Source organism: Podarcis bocagei (assembly GCF_964188305.1).
Source record: "Podarcis bocagei genome assembly, chromosome: 2".
Taxonomy (NCBI): domain Eukaryota; kingdom Metazoa; phylum Chordata; class Lepidosauria; order Squamata; family Lacertidae; genus Podarcis; species Podarcis bocagei.
In genome coordinates this window covers 84452606-84476462 of record NC_138126.1, presented here as the reverse complement: position 1 = coordinate 84476462, position 23857 = coordinate 84452606, and the positions used below count along the sequence as shown (strand labels likewise).

The window sequence follows — 23857 nt, the reverse complement described above, 5'->3', positions numbered from 1 at the left end:
GCTTATTGAGGTGGTGCTGCTTAGTTACAGACGGCCATTTTCTCAAACATTCTGCTACACGCATCTTCCGCTGGGACTATTTAATACATTTGGGTGAGGTGTGTACTGTGCTCCATGTTTTACTCCCCTTAATTTTTTTAAAATCATTAATATTTTTCCTATTATTCTTCCTTCCAATATACCTATTCTTATAGGGCAACTGCTGAATTGATTGATGGTTGGGGAACTTTGTTCCCACTCAGGCTGCTTTAATAGATAGCGTTCAAAAAGAACATGAGAAATCTCTGATTGAATCTATCCTGAATAGTTCTACAGATCTCAGGGCCTTTTTAAAAGTCAAACTTTTTAAAAAATAATTTCCAACAACTGTTCTTATATTAGTAGAATGTTGTGTGGGTGGTACAGCATCACAGTTACCTCCCAAAATTGAAGAGACCACTAAAGGCATTGAGTGGATTCTGAATTATCTTCTAGGGACCAACAAACTCCTATAGCAGGCTCACCCTGCTTAATGGTTTTATTTAAAATTAAGCAGTATCCAGAAATTAAGGTTTTCTAGCAAGCTTCATGCTTCCTTTCACGGGAGGGGAAGGCTGTTCCAAGGTATTTGTGTGGTGACAGGCTTTCCTCTGGTTCCGCATCAACAATAGAAACTGTCATAGAAGCAATAGGGTAGTTTCTTCTAGATGCTATAGAGCTCCACTGTACGACCAGCCTCTGCTGCAACTCTTTAGTGGGATTTATTGCTATCCCAACAGTGTAGTAGCCCCTTGTTGTGGAGGGAACTGTGAGGGTGAAGAAGGCTAGAGTCCTAAAAAAACATGTGGTGCCTCCAGCCTTACAGTCCCCATGTTTCTTGAAAAGAGGTAGGGGAAAGAACCAACTAATGGGCAACTGGATACAGTAGAATATAAAGTAGAATGTGTTTAAATAGGTGGATGGGAAAGGGAAGGAACTCAGATAGGTGTACAATTTTAGTCAGCGTGTAAGGAACATATTAAGCTCCTGCTTTCTGTTCTCAGTCTTCTCTCAGTGGGGAAAGGTCATGGCTCATTGATGTACACCTATGCTTTGCATGCAAGAGGTCCAGGGTTAATCCTGAGCCATCTGCAAGTAGGGCAGTGAATGTCCCCTGACTGAAACCTTGGATAGCTGCTGCCAGTCAGTGCAGACAGTGTTAGAATTCCTGCTCCGTGATTGCAGTCATGGGATTTTTGTCTATCACATGATGGTGTATGTTTTGACTCCACAGAGTGGGAAGTGACGGAGACAGCATGTTTGTGTTGCTGTGTTCCATGAAGTGGGACTATTGTCCTTTGTTTTTTCTCTTTGCTGTCTGATGCTAGAGAGAGAGGGAGTCATGTTGCAGTGCTCTGTTTGTGTTTATATGTAAATAAAGTAGATTAGCCAAAATGCTGAGTTGCTGAGGTCTGTTACACAAGCTGCGAAGACTCCGCGGATCCCTAAGTGTGCCGATGTCTGTTGGCATCGGTCGCTGTGATGTTCGGGCAGAAGAAAGCTTTTGAAGCTCCCGAACAATCGACCAGGAGGGAGGGAACATGCCAGTTGGGCATGTGTCTCTGCCAGGGTCCTACTCGAGAGTAGGATGAGCTCCTGACAACCAGTATTGTACTGAGCTAGCTGGACCAATGTCTGACTCTATATAAAGCAGCTTCCGGTGTTCCGGGTTGCTTCTCCCTTCATCTCGATAATCTCCTGAGTCTCTCACTCCTTTGTTCTCTCTTCAGTCTTTCCACTCTTGTAAGAATTTGTTCCACCTCTGACTTAGTCTCCTCAACCCACACCATTATGGCAGCTCCTAACAGCCAAAAAAGGGATATGTTCTAGACAAATAGTGGTGGGGTATATTATAAAGAATTTCAGATGCACTTGTGGTGCTGCACTGCTTGTAGTTTGGCTGTTTTCCCATGTGAACTACCAGTAAATGTATGCCCCTTGAATCCTCTAAAAGTCGTGCAGAGTTCTGAGGAACAGTCTTGTCATTGTGAAACAAGTGCTTGTCATTGTGGGGTGCTTGCCATTGTGAAACAAGACCTCAAGTCTGGGTTCTTTTAATGTTTTTAGCATGAACAGGTCCTTCTAAGAACTGAGTGTGCAACAGCAAGGTTCTACATTTTTACACTCACTTAATGCTGGAGCATTCTCTGCTCCCCACCCCTGCCTCTGGCAAGCTCAAATCTCAAGGTGACCCTTGTTCTCCTTTCTGTCGAATAATAATACAGCGTGGCTTTAATGTACCTTAGATGTGACAGGTTTTAACGTTCATTCACAATGGAAAAAACTTATTTTTTCTTAGCTTTTTGAAATTGTCTGACCTATTCTCTCATCTCCAAGAAATATTATTAAGTGTTCTCTTTAAAACAACTCTTGTATTCAGTCTGTTCACATAAGGAAGTGAGAGACAATCCTCCTGAAACACCTTACATATTTTTGGGTCCCTGCCAGGAAACACTAATCTTGCTTATGTAACAGATCTTTTTTTTCTTCCTGAATAGTTTGCATACCTTTTGCAAAGACGAATAATGTAGAGAAGGTCAGGTGCCTTCTATACGCAAAACTAACATGGCTGGTGATACTTTTTATTTTTCAAAACTGCCTTAAAGTTCTCTACAACCAACAAATCTTAAACTGCACCTGAAAGTGTGAAGCCAGAAGTGCAAGATGCATCTGAAGTGCAAGATGCCGAAGAATTGTGAATTTCAGAAATTAAAAATAGTAATAAAGGAATAGTTATATAGATAGGAAGTTTCTTCGGGTGACACCCATTATTCCTATTCTGATCTATTTGACGTTACACTATAATTGCTTTTAAAATGTTATGTAGCAAGAAGCTTTTGATGTGAAGTTGAATGTGAATATTAAGAACAAAATGCTGCTTTAACAAAATGCTGCTATAGACAGGGATTTGGAGATGATACCTTTCCCATCTTCAGGACATTGCATTGGAAGGGCTTACTATGGCCCCTTAATAGGATAATGCTTTGAGTTGCATTTTAAGCTGTTTTTTCCCCTGTTTGCAGATTGAAATTAAATAGTAAAAGAAACCAGTTGGTCCGAGAACTAGAGGAAACAACACGATTAATGGCAATGTTGCACATCCAGCTGAAAAAGTAAGTTTCCCACAGGCTTCTTACACATACTTCACATGAATATCGGCTGTATACTCCTACAATTCTGTCTTATGGGAAACATGTTTCCAAAACTGGTTTGAAAACGGACTTGCTGCCAATCATAAAACAGCACCACTTCTTTGTACCATCTGCTGCTGTGTTAACTTTGGGATTGAAATAGTGTTGCAAAATGGTGTTTTCAAACATTGCTCTTTACTTGAAATACAAGTAATAACATAAAGAAGAGTCCTGATGAATTGGTTATTGTGATTCACCTAGCTCAGTGTCCTTTTCCCATCAATGGCCCACTGCTGGGCTTGCGAATCTCACAAGCAGGGCATAAATGAAACAGACCTCTTATTTTTTTAAACCCTTAGCGACTGGTATTCAGAGGCATATAGACTTTTACCATAGGCGTTCCATTAACCCATCATTACTAATAGCCATTGATAGTTCCGTTAATCTGTCTGCCCCCTTTTAAAGCTATTTAAAGTAGTGATCACTATACCCTGAACTGTCAGTTCCATAGATTCCAAACTTAAAACCATGGATAGACCTGGTCTGAACAGAGACATTGGATTCTTATCTCATTATACATGACTAAGCCATTTTTCACCTTCTCACCCCTTGCCTTTTCCTGTAAGACCTATTACAGTCGTTAAGAGTCGTCAACAGGCTCATCTCAGCTATCTGCCAATCTCCCATTCCCACCACCCTTCTGAGTAATACCCCTCCCCACCTTCTCACTATATAGAAGGATCTGGCAACTTCTGTTTCAGTGTATCTGAAGAAGTGTGCATGCACACGAAAGCTCATACCAAGAACTAACTTAGTTGGTCTTTAAGGTGCTACTGGAAGGAATTTTTTTAGTTCCATAGATTATTTGTGTATTGTGTGGAAAAATCCTTTATCTGTTTGATCTTCCTTAAGTGACCTTGCACTGCAGTATTAGGAAAAGGAGAAAAAACTTCATCCAGTTTCCCCAGTGTTTTGAACCCGCCCAAAATTATAACCCCCTGAACATTAGCATGAGCAGATGCTTTTTGCTTTGGTGCAGAAAAGCTGAATTTGGTTTGCAATATATGTCTCAACCCCATGACAACCCAGTAACTACTATAAGGAGATGCAACTGGAGATGCAGGGAGCTGATGTGTGGCTGTGGGGCACAATACAGCAACATGTCTCCTCCTGTACAATTTAGATATCAACACAATATGGGGCTAGGATCTTATTGCATGCACCTAGCAGGTACTGTTATACAAAATTCATCTGTATTTATTTCATTTACTTGCTATTCTATCTTGCTTTTTGATTGCATTTAGGCTGTTTTTTAAAAATAGGAAGCAGTTGATAATTGCTTTTAAATAATTTTTTCCTCGTCTTAAATATTATTCAAACAAAATGAAGCATCAACACACACACAGAGAGAGAGGGGGGGGGAGAGAGAGAGAGAGTGTGTTTGGGTTATCATATATATTCATAGGAACAAGATGGGTTTTTGCATGACAATGGAAGGTCATCAAGAAGTGGGAATCTGATGGATTTCCCAGCACACAAAGTTCCAGAGTCTGTTTAATTAAGACTTAAGAGTTTGTTGTCTCTTCACTCAATTTATGTCCTGCTCAAGGTAATGTCTCTCCGTATCCTGCACAACAACCCCATTAATGGCTTAGACTTACAAACTGTGGCTGGGTGGGAATTTGAACCTAGGTCTCCCTGGTACTAGTTAGGACACTCCAGCTGCTATACCACACTCTTCGTTGCACCTTTCATCTCAGTTATATTGTTCTCTCTTTTTTGCAGCCTGTCATCTAGCATGCTTTCCCTGTCTTCTGGCAGCAGTCCCGGCTCTCTTGCATCCAGCAGGGGATCTCTGGTCACCTCAAGCCAGGATTCTTCAACCTCAGCCAGCTTTACTGATCTGTACAATGAACAGTTTGAGCAGCTGGACTCTGACTACCAGAGCAAAATGGACATGTTGCTTCTGGAGAAAGCCACTGGTTTTCGGCCTTCAGGCTGCATCACTACTATCCATGAGAATGAGGTGGTGAAAACTCAGAAAACTGATGTTGCTAACCGTTTTCAGGCCCTGAGATCCTTATCTGGGACACCAAAATCATTGACTTCTTTGTCTCCAAGGTCATCTCTCTCTTCTCCCTCTCCACCTTGTTCACCACTAGTGATGGACCCATTCTTCACAGGCGATACCTTCACGGGTCAAATGGATTTTGAAGATACTGACATAAACAGTGGTCTTTCTGAACTTAGTCTAAACACTGCAAGTGGCAGGAAGTACAGACTGGAAGAATCTAAGACTGGTGTCAAACATCTAGACCAAGGTAGAGTGATTATTGCCCACTTCCTCACATTCAGCCAAATTATTTCCCCCCTTTGAAAACTGATTTTATTTAACAATACTTTTAAAATAAAACAACCTATAAAGCAAGGAACAAATGTAAAAATAAAAAAACCTTTTTAGATATACTAACCATCATAGGTGGAGACATTAGTGGAGGTGAAATTTTGTTATTAATGTGTGTCCAGAAAGAAGATACATTTAATGTGTTTGGTATCCATAAGCTACAATATGTTCTTGAAAGTGGGAGAGGAGTTGGTCAAACATAAAAGCAACAACTTAGATGCAAACAGGCTGCTTCTGGCACACCTGTTTCTAATTGAAAGAGAAATAGTTGACACTGCAACTTAGTTATTTCTTTCTTTTATGGAAATGTTTTATATATTGCTTTCCATTTAGCACAACAAAACGGTACACAGTTTATGAGTGCAAAGGATTCTAAAATCTTAATCAAGCAGCAGCATCAAATCTGTATGTAGACGCCACACTCTAGGTGGATTCAGACAACCATCCTGTTGTCAGTGACTCTTTTTAAAGTAGTGTGGCATTAGGATTGCTGCTTATATAACAACAACTATTATTATTATTATTATTATTATTATTATTATTATTATTATTATTATTATTCCCCACCCATCTGGCTGGATTTCTCCAGCCACTCTGGGTGGCTCACAGCACATATCAGAACATACTAAAATATCAAACATTAAAAACTTCTCGATACAGGGCTGCCTTTAGATGTCTTCTAAAAGTCAGTTGTTTATTTCCTTGACATCTGAAGGGAGGGTGTTTCACAGGGAGGGTGCCACAACCAAGAAGGCCCTCTGCCTGGTTCCCTGTAACCTTGCTTCTTGCAGCAGAAGTCCAGTGTCTGGGCTGAATGATGGGGGTGAAGACGCTCCTTCAGGTATACTGGGCCGAGGCCGTTTAGGGCTTTAAAGGTCAGCACCAACACATTGAATTTTGCTCAGAAACACACTGAGAGCCAATGAAGATCCTTTAGGACTGGTGTTATATGGTCCCAGTGGCCACTCCCAGTCACCAGTCTAGCTGCTGCATTCTGGATTAGTGGTAGTTTCTGGGTCACCTTCAAAGGTAGCCCCATGCAGTCCAAGCAAGAGATAACCAGAGCATGCACCACTCTGGTGAGTCAGTCTGCTGGCAGGTAGGGTCTTAGCTGGCATACCAGGTAGAGCTGATAGACAGCTGCCCTGGACATAAGAATCGACCTGAGCCTCCATGGACAGCTTTGAGTCCAAAATGACTCACAAAATGGTGACAAAGAGTCCACAACAAGATGGCCACAGAGCTTCTATTTTGTGAGCTTGCTGAGGGACTGGCATGTTGGAACTCTTTAGGTATTGCACAGTCCACCTACCCTATAGACTTACTTGCTAATCTGTGAAAGAGCACCAAGTAGAATTTCAGTTAGTATCTCTAAGGTTTTGTTGTGTTAAGTAAGCAACATATTAATGGGTCACATAACTCTGATCAAGGAAAGATACTGGAATAGTGTTTGCCTTTAACACGGTGCCCTGAGCTTTTCCCTTCTCTTTTGAGCAATGGCCACGTTTGTAGTATGAAATGGTTATTATTCCCATTAGATCTTGCTAGTAATTAGTCTTAACCTTTCTTGGCTCCTTGAGAATGGCTGCGGCTGTTAAAGTGAAAGCTATAAGGCGCTAAGCAGATTAAGTGATTTGGGGTTGTTATTCAGTCAGCAGACATAATAATCACCACAGGTAGTTTATTTCAGGGCAGTAATGAGGAAAGCGTCCACTCCCTGGGTTCTGCTCACACAGCTTAGAGTAGCGCAAAAGCTGCATGATTGAGTTACAGCCTGGCCTCCTGGGATCATGTGTCCTCACATGTTCTTGTAAGTAGAACTAAATAGCATATTCCCCAAATCTCCAACACCCCTTCTTTAGTGAAATCGTGTTTTTCCCCAAAGCTTTTTCTGCTCCCCAATTTCAGTATCTTTTATCTAGTTTAATTAACTTGAACAATGGAATTTGCCTTTGCTTATGTGCAATTAAAAACTATCATCCAGATTTTTAAAAATAATAATGAAGTAGGGCTTTAAAGGGGGGGCAGGAGATAGAATGAACCTGTATTGGGAAAATATTTAATTAGAATAATTTCTGTCACACTTACTGGATTTTCTTGAGAAGCCACAAAGGTTGCATTCTTAAAAGACTGCAAATCTGTAGGTCCCATGTAGAGAAGTATTACCAATAGTGAGCAGCTTAAGGTAAGAGGCATGAAGGTGAGTTGTAGAACATGCTATTGTCTTTAGGATAGTAGAACAACTGAGGCCAAGAATTAATTTGCGGTGGGCTCACATACTGTCTTGACAATCAGTGTACAGAACTACTGTAATTGGCAGGCTGCATTTGACTTGCTGTGTTGGCCTTGCCTTATTTACCTGATCATCTCTTTGTCTGTTCTCCAGAACATCTGCACAACTGACATCTATTTTTAAAAAACATTCTTGATCTTAGCATATGAAAGTGGTGTATACTGAGTCAGCCCCTTGGTTCCTCTAGCTCAGTACCGTCTATCTGCAGCACTTTTCCAAGACTTTGTCAGAGTAGTCAACACGCTGGCCTTCAGATGTTGGTAGACTCATAGCTGCCATCAGTACCTGCTACTCTGGCCAGTGGTCAGGGAAGATTGGAATTTTAATCCAACATCTGGTGGGCTCCACGTTGGCTACCCCTGCCTTAGGCAAAGTTTTTTGTTTTTTAATTCCCAATAGAAACAGACTTGGTTGTAAACATTTTTAAACTTCTGTCTATTGTCTCAATAAAGGGTTCTTTTTAAGGGGATAACAACATACAAATTAAGGATTAGTCTTTCACTTGCTGATGCATCCAACTCATGATAAAAATGATCAAAACTCCTTTCCTCCCTCTGTTTTTGTAGGTGTAAGTATGGTTGAAGGAGCTGCACTGAAGACAGCCTGTGTATCAGCTGCAGTGTCAGATGAGTCTGTGGCTGGAGACAGTGGAGTGTATGAAGCATCGGTGCAAAGGTACTCTTATGTATTACATGGTATACATCCTAACCAAATCAGACAGTGCGACAAGGGAGCTTCCAGGATTTACTGTATTTTTCCATCTATAAGACACCCCCATGTATAAGACCTCCCCCTATTTTTGCGGACTCAATTTTAAGAAAATGAGGGGAGATGACCCAGAGTTGTTGAGCTTCTCTCCCCCACGCAGCTGTAGGCAGGAAACACTCCCTACATGGTTTCCCGCGCATAGTGGCATCAGGGGAAGTTGCGCTCCCGCCAACTGGCTGGCAGGCGCACTGCTTCTCCCCCCACTCAATCTATGTATAGGACGACCTCAGTTTTTTGACATGATTTTTGAGTCAATCCTCGTCTAATAACTGGAAGAATACAGTATTTTTTTGTGTGGAATGATTCGCCCAACTCAACCCCAGTATTGCAGACTTTATGCCATCTAAATGTTCTCTTTTTTCCAGGCCTTGTGTGCCAGAAGCTGTTGTGTTTGACAACGAAGATGCAACTAAGACTGCTAAAGTTCAAATTTCAATGAAGTAAGCTGAGTTATTTCTCCAGTGTTTTGAACTAATATCTTAATTCATTTCCAATACTTCTCCCACTCTGGAGTCTTTTATATTGTGCAAATAACTTTCAGTGTTCAACATTTCATGTAATATTTAGTTAAATAAATGGCATAAAAATATTTTTTGGATTTGCGTATCTGTGGTGTTGATGGGGGAATGTTGCTGACTTGATGACAGGGCCTCAGAGTACAGGCCTCTGGTACTTCTTAATACAGTATCCCTTGCTTATTTCAGCATAGTGTAAGTTGTGGGGGAAATCTAACTGCATGATGGGCTGCCTGCTTTGAATACATTTCCCTCCACCATATTGTTAACAATGTTAAACATTTGTATTCACTATTATAGGCAGAAAGTGAATTTCCCAGTCCTATTTTGCATTTTAATGGACCCCTGAGTAAATTAATTCTGATTTGCCAAAAAGTTTTGTCACTCCATCTAGCAATTTTGTCTCTCCCTAATCCTAAACTTAATTACTTAAATTAAATCCCACTGTGTTTGCTGGTAAATATTATTGTGGTTGTAGACCTGTAGTCCAATCCTATGTGTGTGCATTCAGAAGTGAGTTCTACTGTTTTCGGCTAGTCTAAGAGTACACAGCTCTGAAAATCAGAAAGTGTCTTAGAATATCGACAACCTCTTTTGTGATTAGGGTCATTTCTAACACTGCCTACAGTTATATTTTCTCTTTATTTTCCAATTTAGGTATGATGAGAAAAATAAGCAGTTTGCAATATTAGTTGCCCAGATGAATAATGTGCCTGTTCTCCTGCCACAGCAAGACCAGAAAGTGTAAGTAAGTGGAATGACATGCTGGACATGCCTGTATAAGATTGTGGGAAGGAGAGGGGGAGAGGGAGACAGAGAAATCAGTATTGAATAAGCTGACAATCAAAAGATAGATAAGTGCCAACTTTAGCATATGGCATAGGAAATTGGAATTATTTTCTAAAATTTGTTTCATTCCTGTGTGCTTTTGCAGATTTATTGTCTTTGGGCTAATTTGTTATGAAGGCAATTGACCAGCTCATAAAGGATCCATTTTATTGCTTGCAAGTGTGATTTCCCAAATATGTTTACTTCAGTTGTGAAGTAAAACTGTTTGTTGTTGTTGATGTTGTTGTTACCCTAAACTTTAGTTAAGGAGTCTTGTTGGGCTGCAATCCTATACACATTTACATGGGAGTAAGCACCACTGAACATGGGAAGGGACTTGGTTCTGAATAGACATATACAGTGGTACCTTGGTTGTCAAACGTAATCCATGCTGGAAGTCTGTTCAACTTCTGAAACGTTTGAAAAACAAGGCGCCCCAGAAACAATAACCGACAGTTGCGTCAGATGTTTGGCTTCCGAAAAACGTTTGAAAACCAGAACACTTACTTCAAGGTTTTCGGCATTCGGGAGCCAAAATGTTCGAATACCAAAGCGTTCAAGAACCAAGGTTCCACTGTATAGGATTGCGCTTGTTAAGTCAGCTATAGTGCTTTATAGGTACAAAAATTATATTAAATTAAAGTCCCCACTCCCAGAATGCATTCACAATTTAACTTGAAATGAAAAGAATAGTGCTTCCAAATGTACGAAATAAGAGTTTCCACACTACATCACTCTTTTGGGGTATAATCTCCATAACTGAACATTATGGCTACTCATTATCCTCTAGTGTGAGGAACCAAACAGCAAACTACTCTATCTAGCATAAAGGACTTCTGCTTGTGCAATGGGACTTCCACCCCACTTCCTGCACACCCCTAACCTCCCCCCCCAAAAAAAATTCACTCTGGAGGGATAGTGGGAAACCCAAAGCAAAGTGGGGTGAGTGTTCAGGATGGAGGAGAGGAAGTCCTATTGCAGATGCAGAAGTTCTTTCACTTAAAATAAGTTGGAGTTCTTGTTATTAAATATACCAAGAAAAAAGCATACCAAGAACTCAGGCCAATGTAAGTTTCAATCTCTATTTGAATTTGTAATTCTTGTCAGAATACATACTTTTGAGTGGATTAGTTTTTGGTACTATTGATTTGTGAGTAGGGACCACTCGCACCATTGAAACTTACATTGGCCTGAGTTCTTGGTGTGCTTTTTTCTTCGAAGTTCTTTCACTAGCATTGGATACAACCCATACACAGGAAATAGGATGGTAAATTTCACAATGCAGTGGTATATATTGGTATAATTGGATGCTCTGCTGAATCATAATTTCAGTAGTGCTGGATCCAAAGCATTCCCATTCACTTGACACACACCCAGTTTAAGGAGTGGGGTAGAAGAGGGGAGTACACCGCTGTAATGCTGGGAACAGTGGCGTAGCGTGGGTTGTCAGCACCCGGGGCAAGGCAAGTAATTTGCGCCCCCTAACCCTAACCCCCAGATGTTGTCGGCCCCCCCCGCACTCCCCACGCTACGCCACTGGCTGGGAAACCTCTTTTCCTCCAGCTACTCTGCCTTTTCCGCCTTGGCTGGTACAGGACTTAGCAGAGCATGGGGTTTAGTAGCTGTAACAATCACAGATTGTCCTTCTATCTGTCCTCATTGAATAGCTCAGCTGGTACAAAAGAAGCCTCTGTAAAATACAAAAGTTAGAAGGAAACTTCCATGGAGCCCATACAAGCAAAGCCGCAAATGTTAAAAGCATTAACTGACCCAGCTTGGTTTGCTTTTAAAGAGTACTCGTCTTGAAAATATTTTCTCGGAAGCAGAGGAAATTACCGTATTTTTCGCTCTATAACACGCACCCGACCATAACACGCACGTAGTTTTTAGAGGAGGAAAATTCGTATGCATGCCACCTGTAGGCATTTCCTCCATAACACACACAGACATTTCCCCTTACTTTCTAGGAGGAAAAAAGTGAGTGTTATGGTGCAAAAAATACGGTAACTATAGTAGTCAAGATTAAGCATAAACTGGAGTTAATAAATGGTTTAATGGATTAATGCATGCATTATCTGATTATAGTCTATTTGTAAATGTTTTTCTCTGTAAAAGAATAGTAATGAATAGTTCTGGGAAACTGGATAATTATCTGTCCTAATGTCTTCCCATAAGGGAATTTCAGCAAGCTGTTGTTTGCTTTATGTAGATTATGTGGCTCATCACAGTTTTCTGTCTCTCTTCTGTCTGTGTACAAAAGATGGGAGAAAATAATCCAAGACAGAAACAGAGGTTTTTAGACAGTCTTTCCCAGATATTTTCACATGCCTGTAGCTCGTACACAATCTTCCTGTCTTTAATTTCTGACTAAATTATGCTAATAAATGAACTTTCATATATTTCATCTTGCCAGCTCTGTATGATAGCTATCCAACAGAAACCCTGCTGAAATAATTAGACGTTGTAAAATAGCAGGTCTACAATATGGCTACTGTTTCAGGGCAAGTATACAGCAGTATAGTGCTCATTATTATATTTGGGATTGATCCTGTTGCTTATGCTAAGTTCTTGTGTGGGGACGCTGTGCTGAACTGTAATATTCTCCACATATGCTTGTAAAGTAAATAATGCTGATTATAGCTATTTTTCAACAGGAGTGTTCGTGTGGCTATTCTTCCTTCTTCTGAAAGCACAAGCTGTTTGTTCCGCACAAGCCTAATGGAAGCATCAGACAATCTAATTTACAATGAATTATTTTGCGTTGCAATCCCTTATTCTGTATTACGACAGAAGACATTAAGGATTGATGTCTGCGCTTTGAATAAGTACCACCTTGAAGAATGCTTGGTTAGTGTTTGTTTATGCTGTTGGCTTAATGCTTTTAGTGTTTAAACTATCATTTGACTGATAGTTAGGGTTCCCTGTATAACTATTACATTATCAGACAGAAATTTGTAACTATTTTCTGGAAAGTAATAATTTTATTTATTTATTTATTTATTTATTTATTTAATGCCGTTATACCCCTCCTTTTAAGGTATTTGTATCAGTGTTTATTGATACAAGGATAATACAAACTGCAAACCAATGAAAACAAGCTCATATATTAAACAACTAGAGCTGTAATCCTAACCATGTCTACTCAAAAGCAAGTCCCATTTAGTCCCATGGTGCTTGTTCCTAGGTATATGGGCTTAGGATTGCGGCCTGTTATAATAGAGACATCTGTTATAAGAGAGACGTCTTACTTTGAGAGACGGCTTGGTGTTCCTCGCTGTTCATTGATTTGTTTGATTCTTTGTTTGACTCTGATACATATAAATGTAACGGTAAAGGGACCCCTGACCATTAGTTCCAGTCGTGACCGACTCTGGGGTTACGGCGCTCATCTCGATTTATTGGCCAAGGGAGCTTCCGGGTCATGTGGCCAGCATGAATAAGCTGCTTCTGGTGAACCAGAGCAGCGCATGGAAACGCCATTTACCTTCCCGCCGGAGTGGTACCTATTTATCTACTTGCACTTTGACGTGCTTTCAAACTGCTAGGTTGGCAGGAGCAGGGACCGAGCAACGGGAGCTCACCCCATCACAGGGATTTGAACCGCCGACCTTCTGATCGGCAAGTCCTAGGCTCTGTGGTTTAACTCACAGCGCCACCCGCATCCCTATAACAACCCGCATCCCTATATTTTGTGAGATGTGTTCTATGATATATATACATCATATTGAAGTGGCTTATTCGTATATTTTGAATGATATCATAACCGATTATATATTCACTAACAGTTATTAGCCAGCGTGTTGTATTTGCATTTTTGTAGATTGTTATAATAGTAGCGACTATAAACATGAAGCCAGCATAAAACTGTTAATAAAACCTAAGCAGAACAAAAATTACAGATTTATGTATCTATTGTTATTTTTAGCACTGGTCTTCTTCTGTCACAATGAATTTATGAATGCATGACTTAAAGTTCTTGCCATAAGGTTGCACACTTGCATTTGGTTCTCTCTTAATGATGGTACACTCACAAGCACCTTGGGAGCATATGGGACTGCCGGCAGTTGCAGCAGGCAGTGCTTACTGAAGCGACTTATTTGTGTGTCTGCATGGGTCAGTTGATATTCAAAAGTGGATCCCAACACAAATATCCTGGGAGTGCCCATGGCGCTTGAAGCAGGGGTTGCACTCACGCCAAAGTGCTATTTCTGCAAACTGGTCTTGCCAGGCATGCTTGTAGCTACTGCCGGTGTGACTTCCCCACTGTGGGGCTGGCAGCTGAAAAAGGTGCTGCTGCAATTATGGAAATCGTTATCTGTGTAATGCAGAAATTGCAAGGGAAGGAAAATTATATACGTACCTCAAGGTCATGCATTTCTCTCAACATTTGTTTTCATTGCTATTTGAATGTTATGAAGATGTCCATTGCTGTTTTTTTTTTTCCTGCAGGGAGGTGCACAAATTAGCCTCGCTGAGACTTGCAAATCTGGAGAGAGGTCAACGCGTTGGTATAACCTCCTTAGCTATAAATACCTGCAGGCGCAAAGTAAAAATAAGCAAGATGATGTCTGTTCCAAACTACCCTGCACTGAAAAAATGGTAATAACTTATGAATGAAGATGTTTTGCAGAAGCCACACTAGGATAGAAGACAAAACCTCAGATTTGTGGGTCTGAAATATACCACATTTTCCCATGTATAACGGGTTTTGTTTTCAAAAAAATAGTTTAAAAATTGGGGGTCATCTTATACACAGAACATGGGCATCTGGGGGGATTTTTAAAATATTTAAGCAAATGTCTGGGACTTTGGCTTGGGCAGGCTGAGGCAGTCCCTCCTGCCACCGTCCCCTCCTTCTCCTTTCCCTGCTGGCTGCGCACTGGCAGTTAGCTCACCTCCTGCAGCCACTCTTAGCTCTACCACCAGAGGGAGAGCAGCCACTGCCGAGAGCTGCCTCGGCTACCTCTCCTCACCCTTCTTTCCTTTTCTCTCTCTCCCTCAAACCCCCGCCCCGCCCTTGGGCCGCTCCCCGCCTTCCTCGGCTTGGTTTGCTTGACTGCATGGCCTGGCACAGAGTGGGCCTTGGCATCCTGCTTGGGAGCTTCTTGCCCATCACTTCTCCACAGCCACCGAAGGGGTGCTGCTGCCTTTACTTCTGTACTACTGCATGTACCTCACGCTGGAAATTTTGAGAACACTCAGCCAAAAACCGTATCAACAACTTTCTGCCGCCACTGCCGATCGTCCAGATTTTCACTTCTGTTTTAGAGTTTTGTTTTCTTAATTTTGGGTTCAAAAAATAGGGATCATCTTATACACTAGGGCGTCTTACACACAGAAAAATATGGTAACTCCTCTCAGAAAATGTGAAGTTTTTCGCTAAACTGTGTACTTAGCTGGCAGAATACTATTCTCTGGGTTTCAGTAATGATAGCTTCTGTTGAAACTAAATGGACATTAAGAAATAACAATGTCATTAACTCATTCCCCACAGGACTCTGTATCTGCACTGCTGGAACAGACCGCTGTTGAACTCGAAGCTGTAGAGAAAAAGCTAGAAGAAAGCAGGAGCACTTTACTTACTAGTGAGAACTGGTAAGTGATATGAAGCTGTTGTATTACAACACTGCAGTGCTGTAGTTTCTGTGGGCTTTTATGATAATAGTAAAAAGGAAAGAGTTGAATTTAAGGAGACAACATGTAGTCAAAAGGTTTTGTCACTATTGTGGTAGCAATTTTGCCCATACCCTTCCCTGAATTCCCCATATTTCTCTCTAACCATTTTTCATTTTTCAGAAATGAAGGAGATAACAAGGTTAAAAGCTAAATTCTTAACTTTTAGAAGTCAACCTTTACACTTCTAATTTTTGAAGAAACCGTATTTTATATTTTTACCTAAATTTAATGCATAGGCTCTAGTTTATTCCATTATTAGTGTGTCACAACAGAGTGTAGCCTAATCAGTTTAATTTGTTTAAATTAGTTAGATAAAAAAACTGCTAAGGTGTTCCCAGAAATGCTGAAGCTGTGCTTTTAGTAAGTTCAAAAAAGAATCTCTGTGATTGCCCTTTTGAGCCAGATTGTGTCTGATGATCACTTTATTCATACGTATAAGGCAAGTGAAATACTCATTCTAAATGTTCTGTTTATAACCTCTTGGGCTTGGGCTAAGCCCAACCCATCTTATACGTACCTTTTGCAGACCTTTGTTGCATATTGACATGGAAGCGCACAACATTTGTATTAAACTGTGTGAATACAAATACAAACTGTGAATACACTTCACTAGTACAGTGAAGTGTATTCACAGTTGGTGACTCATATCCCTGATGACTATATTCTATGCAACCTAGATGACTAATGTGATAAGTCCTAGTACAAACAGTACAACTTGCTGCATGCAGTGACACCATGTGGAAGGATTGTTTGGGGTTTCTCTTCCTGGGTAGTAGTTCTGAGTTGTTGTTTTTAGGACCTCACAAAGGATGAATGAGGTATGGTGTGGAATGTGGTGTATCACACTGATAAGTCCAAATTTATTCTCCCTTTAACTAGTAGCGTGCTCATGCCACTGTATTATATAGCATTGCGGTGCATTTCATAGTGCTGTAGAAATTATGCTCACTTTGTCTGAGAATACTGTTAGCTTTGCCAAAGCTCTTACGGTTGGTGTTCCAAGGGTGCTTTGCCTATTCACAGTGAAGTTTTGTTATGTAACAGGCAAGATGAAGAAGATGCTGAGCAAGATGGCAACAGTGAAAATGAAGAAGAAGAAGAAGGAGGAGGAGGAGAGTTTTATAGTGGAAGGGCAATATGGGAAACAGAAGAGACCACATCCTTGTCACTGGCTGAGTCAGCAGCCATCAAGGTAAAGAAAGCACAAGGAACGCAGAGTCCTATGTAAGCAGGTGATTAGAAGGACAAGCTGACTTAAGCACTATGTTATTGCTACAGTGCCCTTGTTTCACCTCTAACATGATAGAATCGAGCTTTTTCGTTTTCCATTTGCTTGTGAATTGTTTGCTAGGCTTCACACAGCACATGCTTAGTTGTGAACGCATCAGGGAAATAGTGGAATACAAGCATTTAGCATACAGAAGGTAAGAAGGGAGGAAGCGAGAGACATTCAGTATTGGGTCTGATGTTTATTTTGTTTTGTTTTTCACTGTAGCCTGCAAACATTATTGCCAAGTGAGTTAAGTAGCTTCTGTAGCACTCTTACTGTAGGGTGAAACTTCACATTCCGAACTAGTTGAAAGTCCCTGATTTGTTGTTAGAAGAGAATCATGTAAGTCTTCAGTAATGAGATTAGGTGAATCAGGCCAGCAAACTCTGCCCAAATATATTGCTGTCAAAGAATGCAGTATACCTGTATGACCTTGGCAGCACAAACAAATATTTGCATAGGCAAACCAGGTTACGTTCATGCTTCCATGCACAGTTATCTGTTTTCTCAAGCAAATCTAGGAAGTTGTTGAACAGGCTTATATTTCTATGTTAGTAGTTTTACAAGGAGAGCTCCTGGATTCTGTTTCTCCTGTCATTTCCTTTTGGCACCCTGCCCCCTCAGCTTCCAGCCAGTACTAATTTCTTACATAAAATTGTATTTACAAATTTTATAGTCCATAATTCCAACACAGAACCCAGGGCACTTGAGACACTGAAATGAATGAGCTTAGCCTTAAATATGTTTAACTCTGTGCTGGATTTTAACTTTCATGTTTTCTCTCTCTTGTTATGGTATGTGTCTGTACTGTGGTGTTTTTAGAAGTGCTGATTCTAAATTAAAACTTGATGGTAGTGATTCATGTCTGAAATGCACTATAATATTATTCTGCCCTATATATATTGTAGGTGGATAAAGAGACCAACACAGAGAGTCTTGCACAATCTTCTGCAGTAGTTCGTCCAAAAGATAAAAGAACTTCTAACCCTCTACGAACTCCTTTTGTTAGAGGCAGCACTATTATCCGTTCCAAAACCTTTTCTCCAGGACCACAGAGCCAGTATGTGTGTCGGGTAAGGAAAACAGCATTTCTCTCTGTCCTCTGTCTGTGAACAGAACACTCATAGGTAGCATATGCCCTCTTTCTGTAAAAGGTAGATGAAAATGTCACTAAGACGCTCAGATAAATTGACATCTGAAATCTAATATTAAATGCCATGGCCTACAAATACGGCAATTAAAGCAAAAGTTGCAAACTGCAAGCCATGATTCAGAGGACACCCAGTCGCCCTACCCACATGTACATATGGAATTGTTGGAAGGCACATCCATAGAAACTCCAGTTGTGCTTTCAATTCTCTCAAATGCAAAAAAAAGTGTGAGGATTTGGCGCAACCACTGTTTAAAGGTGAAATCTGTAAGAAAAAATAGTGAACATGTGCCTCTCCTGCTTTCTTTTTCAGATCCCCCACTTTTTGAATGTGGGAGAATTTAAACAACAGTGGTGTGTTCTTTTAGGGAGCTTCAGAAATCCCTTAACACTTAGTGGTTGTTTCATCTATCTGGATTGCATCCTATATTAAGGCATTTTAAAATACATGTTTTCATTAAAGAATTACCAATATAGGCAGTCAAGGAAATAGATTCATAAGCACATCATTTAGTTTGTTCATTTCGCTTACTCAGATTTAAAGAAATACATCATAAAACTGTCTCCTACTTGTATTTATTTATTTGACTTATTTATATGGTGCCCTTTAATTACAACAAATAGTGAAGTGATTCACAACATGATAGAACATTTAATAAGATCTGAAAAACATATAGAACTACATATACTACCAAGCAATAAAACTGGTAGTATATAACTATTTCTGTTAGGTCAGTATCTGCCTAAAGTGACTATATGGATTATAGTAAATAAGTTATGTGTATATCTTATGTCTGATCACCCTTCCAAACTAAGGGAAACTTGCATGTATACTATTGGCTCTTCTTTCAGCAGGAGTTAGATCAGTTCAATTTTGTTTGGTTTCGTTTGTCACTTTTTGACAGCAGAGCAGCTTTTCATCTAAACATTAACAGAAGAATATTTTGTGTACATCCAGCAGTAGCAATGTGTGCACTCATAGAGGTTCAAATATGCAAGGATTGTTTTGTTCTCTTCCATGAGCTGGAAAATGTTTACATCAGCGAAGAGATCACAATTTCAGGTCATTTTCCAGTTCTGAGTCCCATGGGATTTTGTCTTCTTTCACGAGAGTCTCCCCAGAGTTTTGAACCATGTCCATTTTCTGTAGTTTTTATCTCAGTAGGTGTAGGGCTCCTTTGAGAGTATGGGTGGGATATAAATTTACTTAATTATATAAATAGTTCATTGCATGTGATGGCTGTCCATCAAAAGATAGCAGTTGACTCAATTATACTTACCATAGAATTTCTCAAGAGTTACCTGTGTTACGACACATAGGCTGAACTATAATCTCACCCCCAAAGCTTGCTTCCCATATTCTTCCCTGTCTCTCTAGAACTGGAAAAGAAGCTAGGGGACAAATATCCTTAAGTGTTTTTTATTTTATTTTAAATCACTTGACCCTGAATTAGATTCTTTATTACTGTTTTGCTGTTTCTTAAAAACTTAGCATATAGACTCACTGGCCAGTATACTTAAGAACAGACCTCATGGGAGAGACCTCTGCCAATTTTATCCTGGCATAATAATGAATAAAGTGTTTTCAAACAGTGTGACCTTTGCATAGAGAAGGGTGGAGGTGAGAGGGAGAATGTAAATTTGAAAATGAAAACTATTGTGACTTCAACTAGGTACGATATGGCTGAATATGTCCAGTCCATCTGTTACGTATGCTCCAAGTTCACCTCTTTGATTAAATGTTTATTCATAATTAATTAGTTCCAGAAGACAGGATCAGGCGAGACTATAAATAACCTCTCTCTTTAACTTCAGTCTGTGAAGCAAACAAGGAAAACACTGTCAGGAAGGTCCTTTCATTGACGCATGGGCTCACTCTGCTGAGGAACGAGGTGTTCCTTCTGCACATCAAGGCTGCCTATTGCTGTGATGAAGCACAACAGGGTCTGATACACTTATTGCTTCCCAATTCAGACCCTGTTAGGCTCACCAGCTATCAATTTTCCTTTTGATTTAGCTGCAAGTTGAACTCTCGGCACTAGGCTAAACCTCTAAATTGCATCATCTTGTTTTTTAAGACAGGCCTTTGGGCAACAGGCCATGGAACAAATAGCACATGACAGGGGGCATTCAGGCATGGCAAGATAGATGGATGGCTCAGCGCAGTGAACAGGAGATGCACTAAAGGATTTTCCAGATTTTGCTCCATTTACTTACCCTGAATGGAATGTATTGGGGCTTCCAAAAATATAACAACACTTTTTTTAAAAAAAATTAAAGTACTGTTTGTGTGATAGTAGATGCCTCAAGGAGGGAGAAGGAGTATAAAGCTGCTTCCTTTGTTGCCAGATCACTGCATGTAGTGAGTGCCTTGAATATGCAATTGGAAGGAGTATCCCAAGAGCAAAGGAACATTGTCTGAGTTCAGGATAAAAAGTCACACAGATAAAGGCTTTCCCTTGCATCCTGAAACAACACAAAGGCAAAGAACTTCAACTCTAGGAATATAATCCTGTCACGTTTCTGCTGCTCTAAACAAACTGGACATTCAAATATTATTTTTGTTGTGAGGCAGATTTTATTTCAGTAATACGGATAAGTAGGTCTTTTGCTTTCTATTACCCTGATCCTAAATATCTTGTGTCAACATGTTTGGCTGCAGAACCCATTGCAGAACTCACTTTTCATCTTCTATTGCATTCAAGAAGAGTAGCAGTTGGTATAAACCCTCCTTAACAAATTATTTCCCAATGCAAGTCTTAGAGGCTGCGCTGTTTTAAGATTCTAATACCACCTCAACACAACCGTATCTTGGCAACATAAAAACTACTTTATATTGTCTGGCCATTGGTCCATCTAATTCAGTATTGTCTATTCTGACTGGAAGCAGGTTTCAGACAGGAGTCTTTCTACAGCCCTGCCTGGAGATGCCAGGGATTGAGGCTAAGACTTTCTCTATAGAAAGTATGTTCTGTCCTTCTCCGCTGTATCTACTTCCTGTGTAGCCACCTCTCCTTAGATGAACAACTTTCCTATCTCAGTGCCTTTGTTCATTTCTCTTTTTCAGCTTAATCGTAGTGATAGTGATAGTTCAACACTATCCAAGAAACCACCCTTTGTTCGAAATGCTGTGGAGAGGCGAAGTGTCAGGATGAAAAGGGTAAAAATATATAAATCTTACATGCTGTTTTCTTTTATTGAGTTGTTGAGCTGTATACATTTTTCACAAGCTAGCCTAGTTTCTTTTAAAATAACGATTAGTTAAACTGTTCTTTGTGTGCCCTGTTCCAGTTTTGCATATTAACATCAACGGCTCTTGATGTTATTGAAGGTTTGTGTTTTGCGGTTTCCATTAATGTGTCAAAGAGAAATTATATTGTGGAGCATTTGGCATGTAGTTCTGAATAATTTTTGAAGCTGTCATAGTTTCAGAATGTCTGAAGCATTTCTCATAAAGATATCGGGATGCATCCCAATGCTGCAACTGCCCTGGTGCAAGAGACTTCTGTGCATGCAACAGAACTTCCACTTCCTCACTTCCCCCCTCCAGCCCTCTTTGCACTCTCAGAATCAGCTCTGAGGAACTGGGAGACCTTCTGGAGCATATTTTGGAGGAGCATGGGGAAGGAGCAGATGGAATTCCTGTTGCACTGGATGCAAACCATTATTTTCAGTTAGGTGTCAGCAACCATTAGTATTTCAAGTCTCTAAGCATGATAAAGTGTATCAAAGGATATCACAATTCAGCATTATAATAAATATTTTGTCGTTGTTGTTCAGTCTTCTGTTAGATCCACTGGAGGTGAGCGTCTAATCCGTACCTCACTGGATCTGGAATTGGACTTGCAGGCTTCAAAGACCTGGCACAACCAGCTGGTTCAAGAGATCTCTGTCCTCAAGCAGCTGAAGGAACAGCTAGAGCAAGCTCAAAGTCAGGGGGAAAAGGAACTACCCCGGTGCATAGACAAAGATGAACAATTTCAGATGTTGATGAGACTAGTAGAGAAACAGGCAAGTTATTCTTCGACTAAAGAATGCTTTTTCATTATCAATTAAATTTTCAAAAGGGAATAGGCTTCAATTATGTTTTACTCAGCGTAGGCCCATTGTGATTAATGAACATGACAAAGTTAGGTCCGTTGATTACAATGGGCCCACTCTGACTAAACTGTAGCTGAATACCACCCTTGATGTGTTTAGAAAAGTTCTCCTTTTGGTAGTGAAACCTGCTAGAATCTTTGAGGTACTTTTTCAGTACTTGTCATTTTAGTGGGATTTAAAACAGGTTCTGTTTCAGTGGGTCTAGTCAGAATTGTCTTGTCTTGCCCTCTTCAGCCCCATCTCGAAGAAATGTATGGCATGGTGAAATACCATGATATCATCTGCACCTGATTGTCCAAAATCTCTCTGTCTCTGGGAGTGTATATGAACCAAACAGAGATATACTGAAGGGTTGGGTACGTTGGCCCCCACCAAGGGTGCAGGCCCAGGGGGTGGGGCAAGAATCACACCTCTCTACTCTGACTTGGAGTGGAGGCCATCCTTGCCAAGGGTTTAAGGAACGGGGGAAGTGCTGATACAGCTCCTTGCCAAGGGCACCAGGGAACCCCTGGAACCAAAGATGAGGCAGCCTCTGATGAGGTTCTCTGTCTGAAGGCATAAGGTTGTAATTCAAAGGGAGGAAGACCTGAATATGGTCAAGCAAGCTCATCCAACACTATGCTGGGCTTACAATTGGTAGGGCGGAAGCAAGGGTGGAGCCATGGATTTCTCTCTCTCATTTTTTTCTTGGTCGAGTACGCAGTGGGATTTTCCCCATTGGAAACAATGGAAATCATTGGCTTGCTTTATGAACCATTTCTCTGGAATGGATTACATTTGCATAGTGGGACCTGCATGCATTTATTCAAGAATTTCTGTACTGCTCTATCATGAATTATCTGGGCGGTTTATAGCAATACAAAGACATTTTTAAAAATAGAACTATCATTAAAGTGACTGGCTACTCTTTTTTTAAAAAAACAACAACCCCTGTTGTCATAAAAGGGTTTTTAAGAGGCACCTGAAAGTCAAATGTGAGGATTCCTGCCAAATCTCTGCTCAGAGATTGTTGACAGCATGGGACTTGCAACACTAAATGCCTAACTTCTGGAGGATGCTAGTCAGGCTTCAGTAATTTGGGACAGTAGGTTCATTACAAGCATAATTGGCAAGTCAGTGACTCAAAACATCAAAAAGCTTTTAAATTCCAGCTAAAACATCTTTTAAAAATATCTGTTTGCAAAACCAGATCAAAAAAGTATATGAGGAGACACATACTTTCCCTCTTATCTACCTCTGTATTTGTTCATATGAATGGAATTGTAGGATTGATGTTAACTCACAGGTGCAGCAGGTGCAAGTGGCCAGAGGTAAGGAGGCTTTTTCTAGGCACATTGGTAGGAACAATAGTGCCCATGAAATCACTCTCCCATTCTCGATTCTTTTACAGCTTTGGTGGTTTATGGCTCAAAATAAATCAGTCCCACCTGAATGCCCTATGTTGGACATGGAAATGAAGTGTTTTGTTTTACACAGAGGATGCCAGATTAGAAAAGAACCTATTGTGCCTTTATTTAAATTAATGGCTTCATTCCTCATCACTTAGGTGGAAAAAGTCGAATGTAAGTGCGAGCTCAAAGCTAATAAAATGATGAGAGCAGCTGCTAAAGATGTGCATAGGCTACGAGGCCAGAGTCGAAAGGAGCCTTTAGAGGTGCAGTCATTCAGGTAGGAAAATGCATTGCAGATTTTGCTCAAATGCA

General features: G+C 40.4%; 1 protein-coding gene across 1 annotated transcript in view; it reads left to right on the top strand.

The window, feature by feature from the left end:
- The window catches only part of WWC1 (WW and C2 domain containing 1), an 80050-nt gene that overhangs the window by 53828 nt on the left and 2365 nt on the right, over window positions 1-23857 (top strand). The window contains exons 10-22 of the mRNA XM_081184732.1: window positions 3042-3131; window positions 4935-5470; window positions 8413-8521; window positions 8980-9054; window positions 9787-9873; window positions 12612-12804; window positions 14407-14556; window positions 15452-15552; window positions 16678-16825; window positions 17812-17976; window positions 21121-21213; window positions 21834-22064; window positions 23701-23822. Of these exons, the coding sequence (XP_081040858.1) occupies window positions 3042-3131; window positions 4935-5470; window positions 8413-8521; window positions 8980-9054; window positions 9787-9873; window positions 12612-12804; window positions 14407-14556; window positions 15452-15552; window positions 16678-16825; window positions 17812-17976; window positions 21121-21213; window positions 21834-22064; window positions 23701-23822 (2100 nt within the window). The remainder of the gene's footprint in view (window positions 1-3041; window positions 3132-4934; window positions 5471-8412; window positions 8522-8979; window positions 9055-9786; window positions 9874-12611; window positions 12805-14406; window positions 14557-15451; window positions 15553-16677; window positions 16826-17811; window positions 17977-21120; window positions 21214-21833; window positions 22065-23700; window positions 23823-23857) is intronic.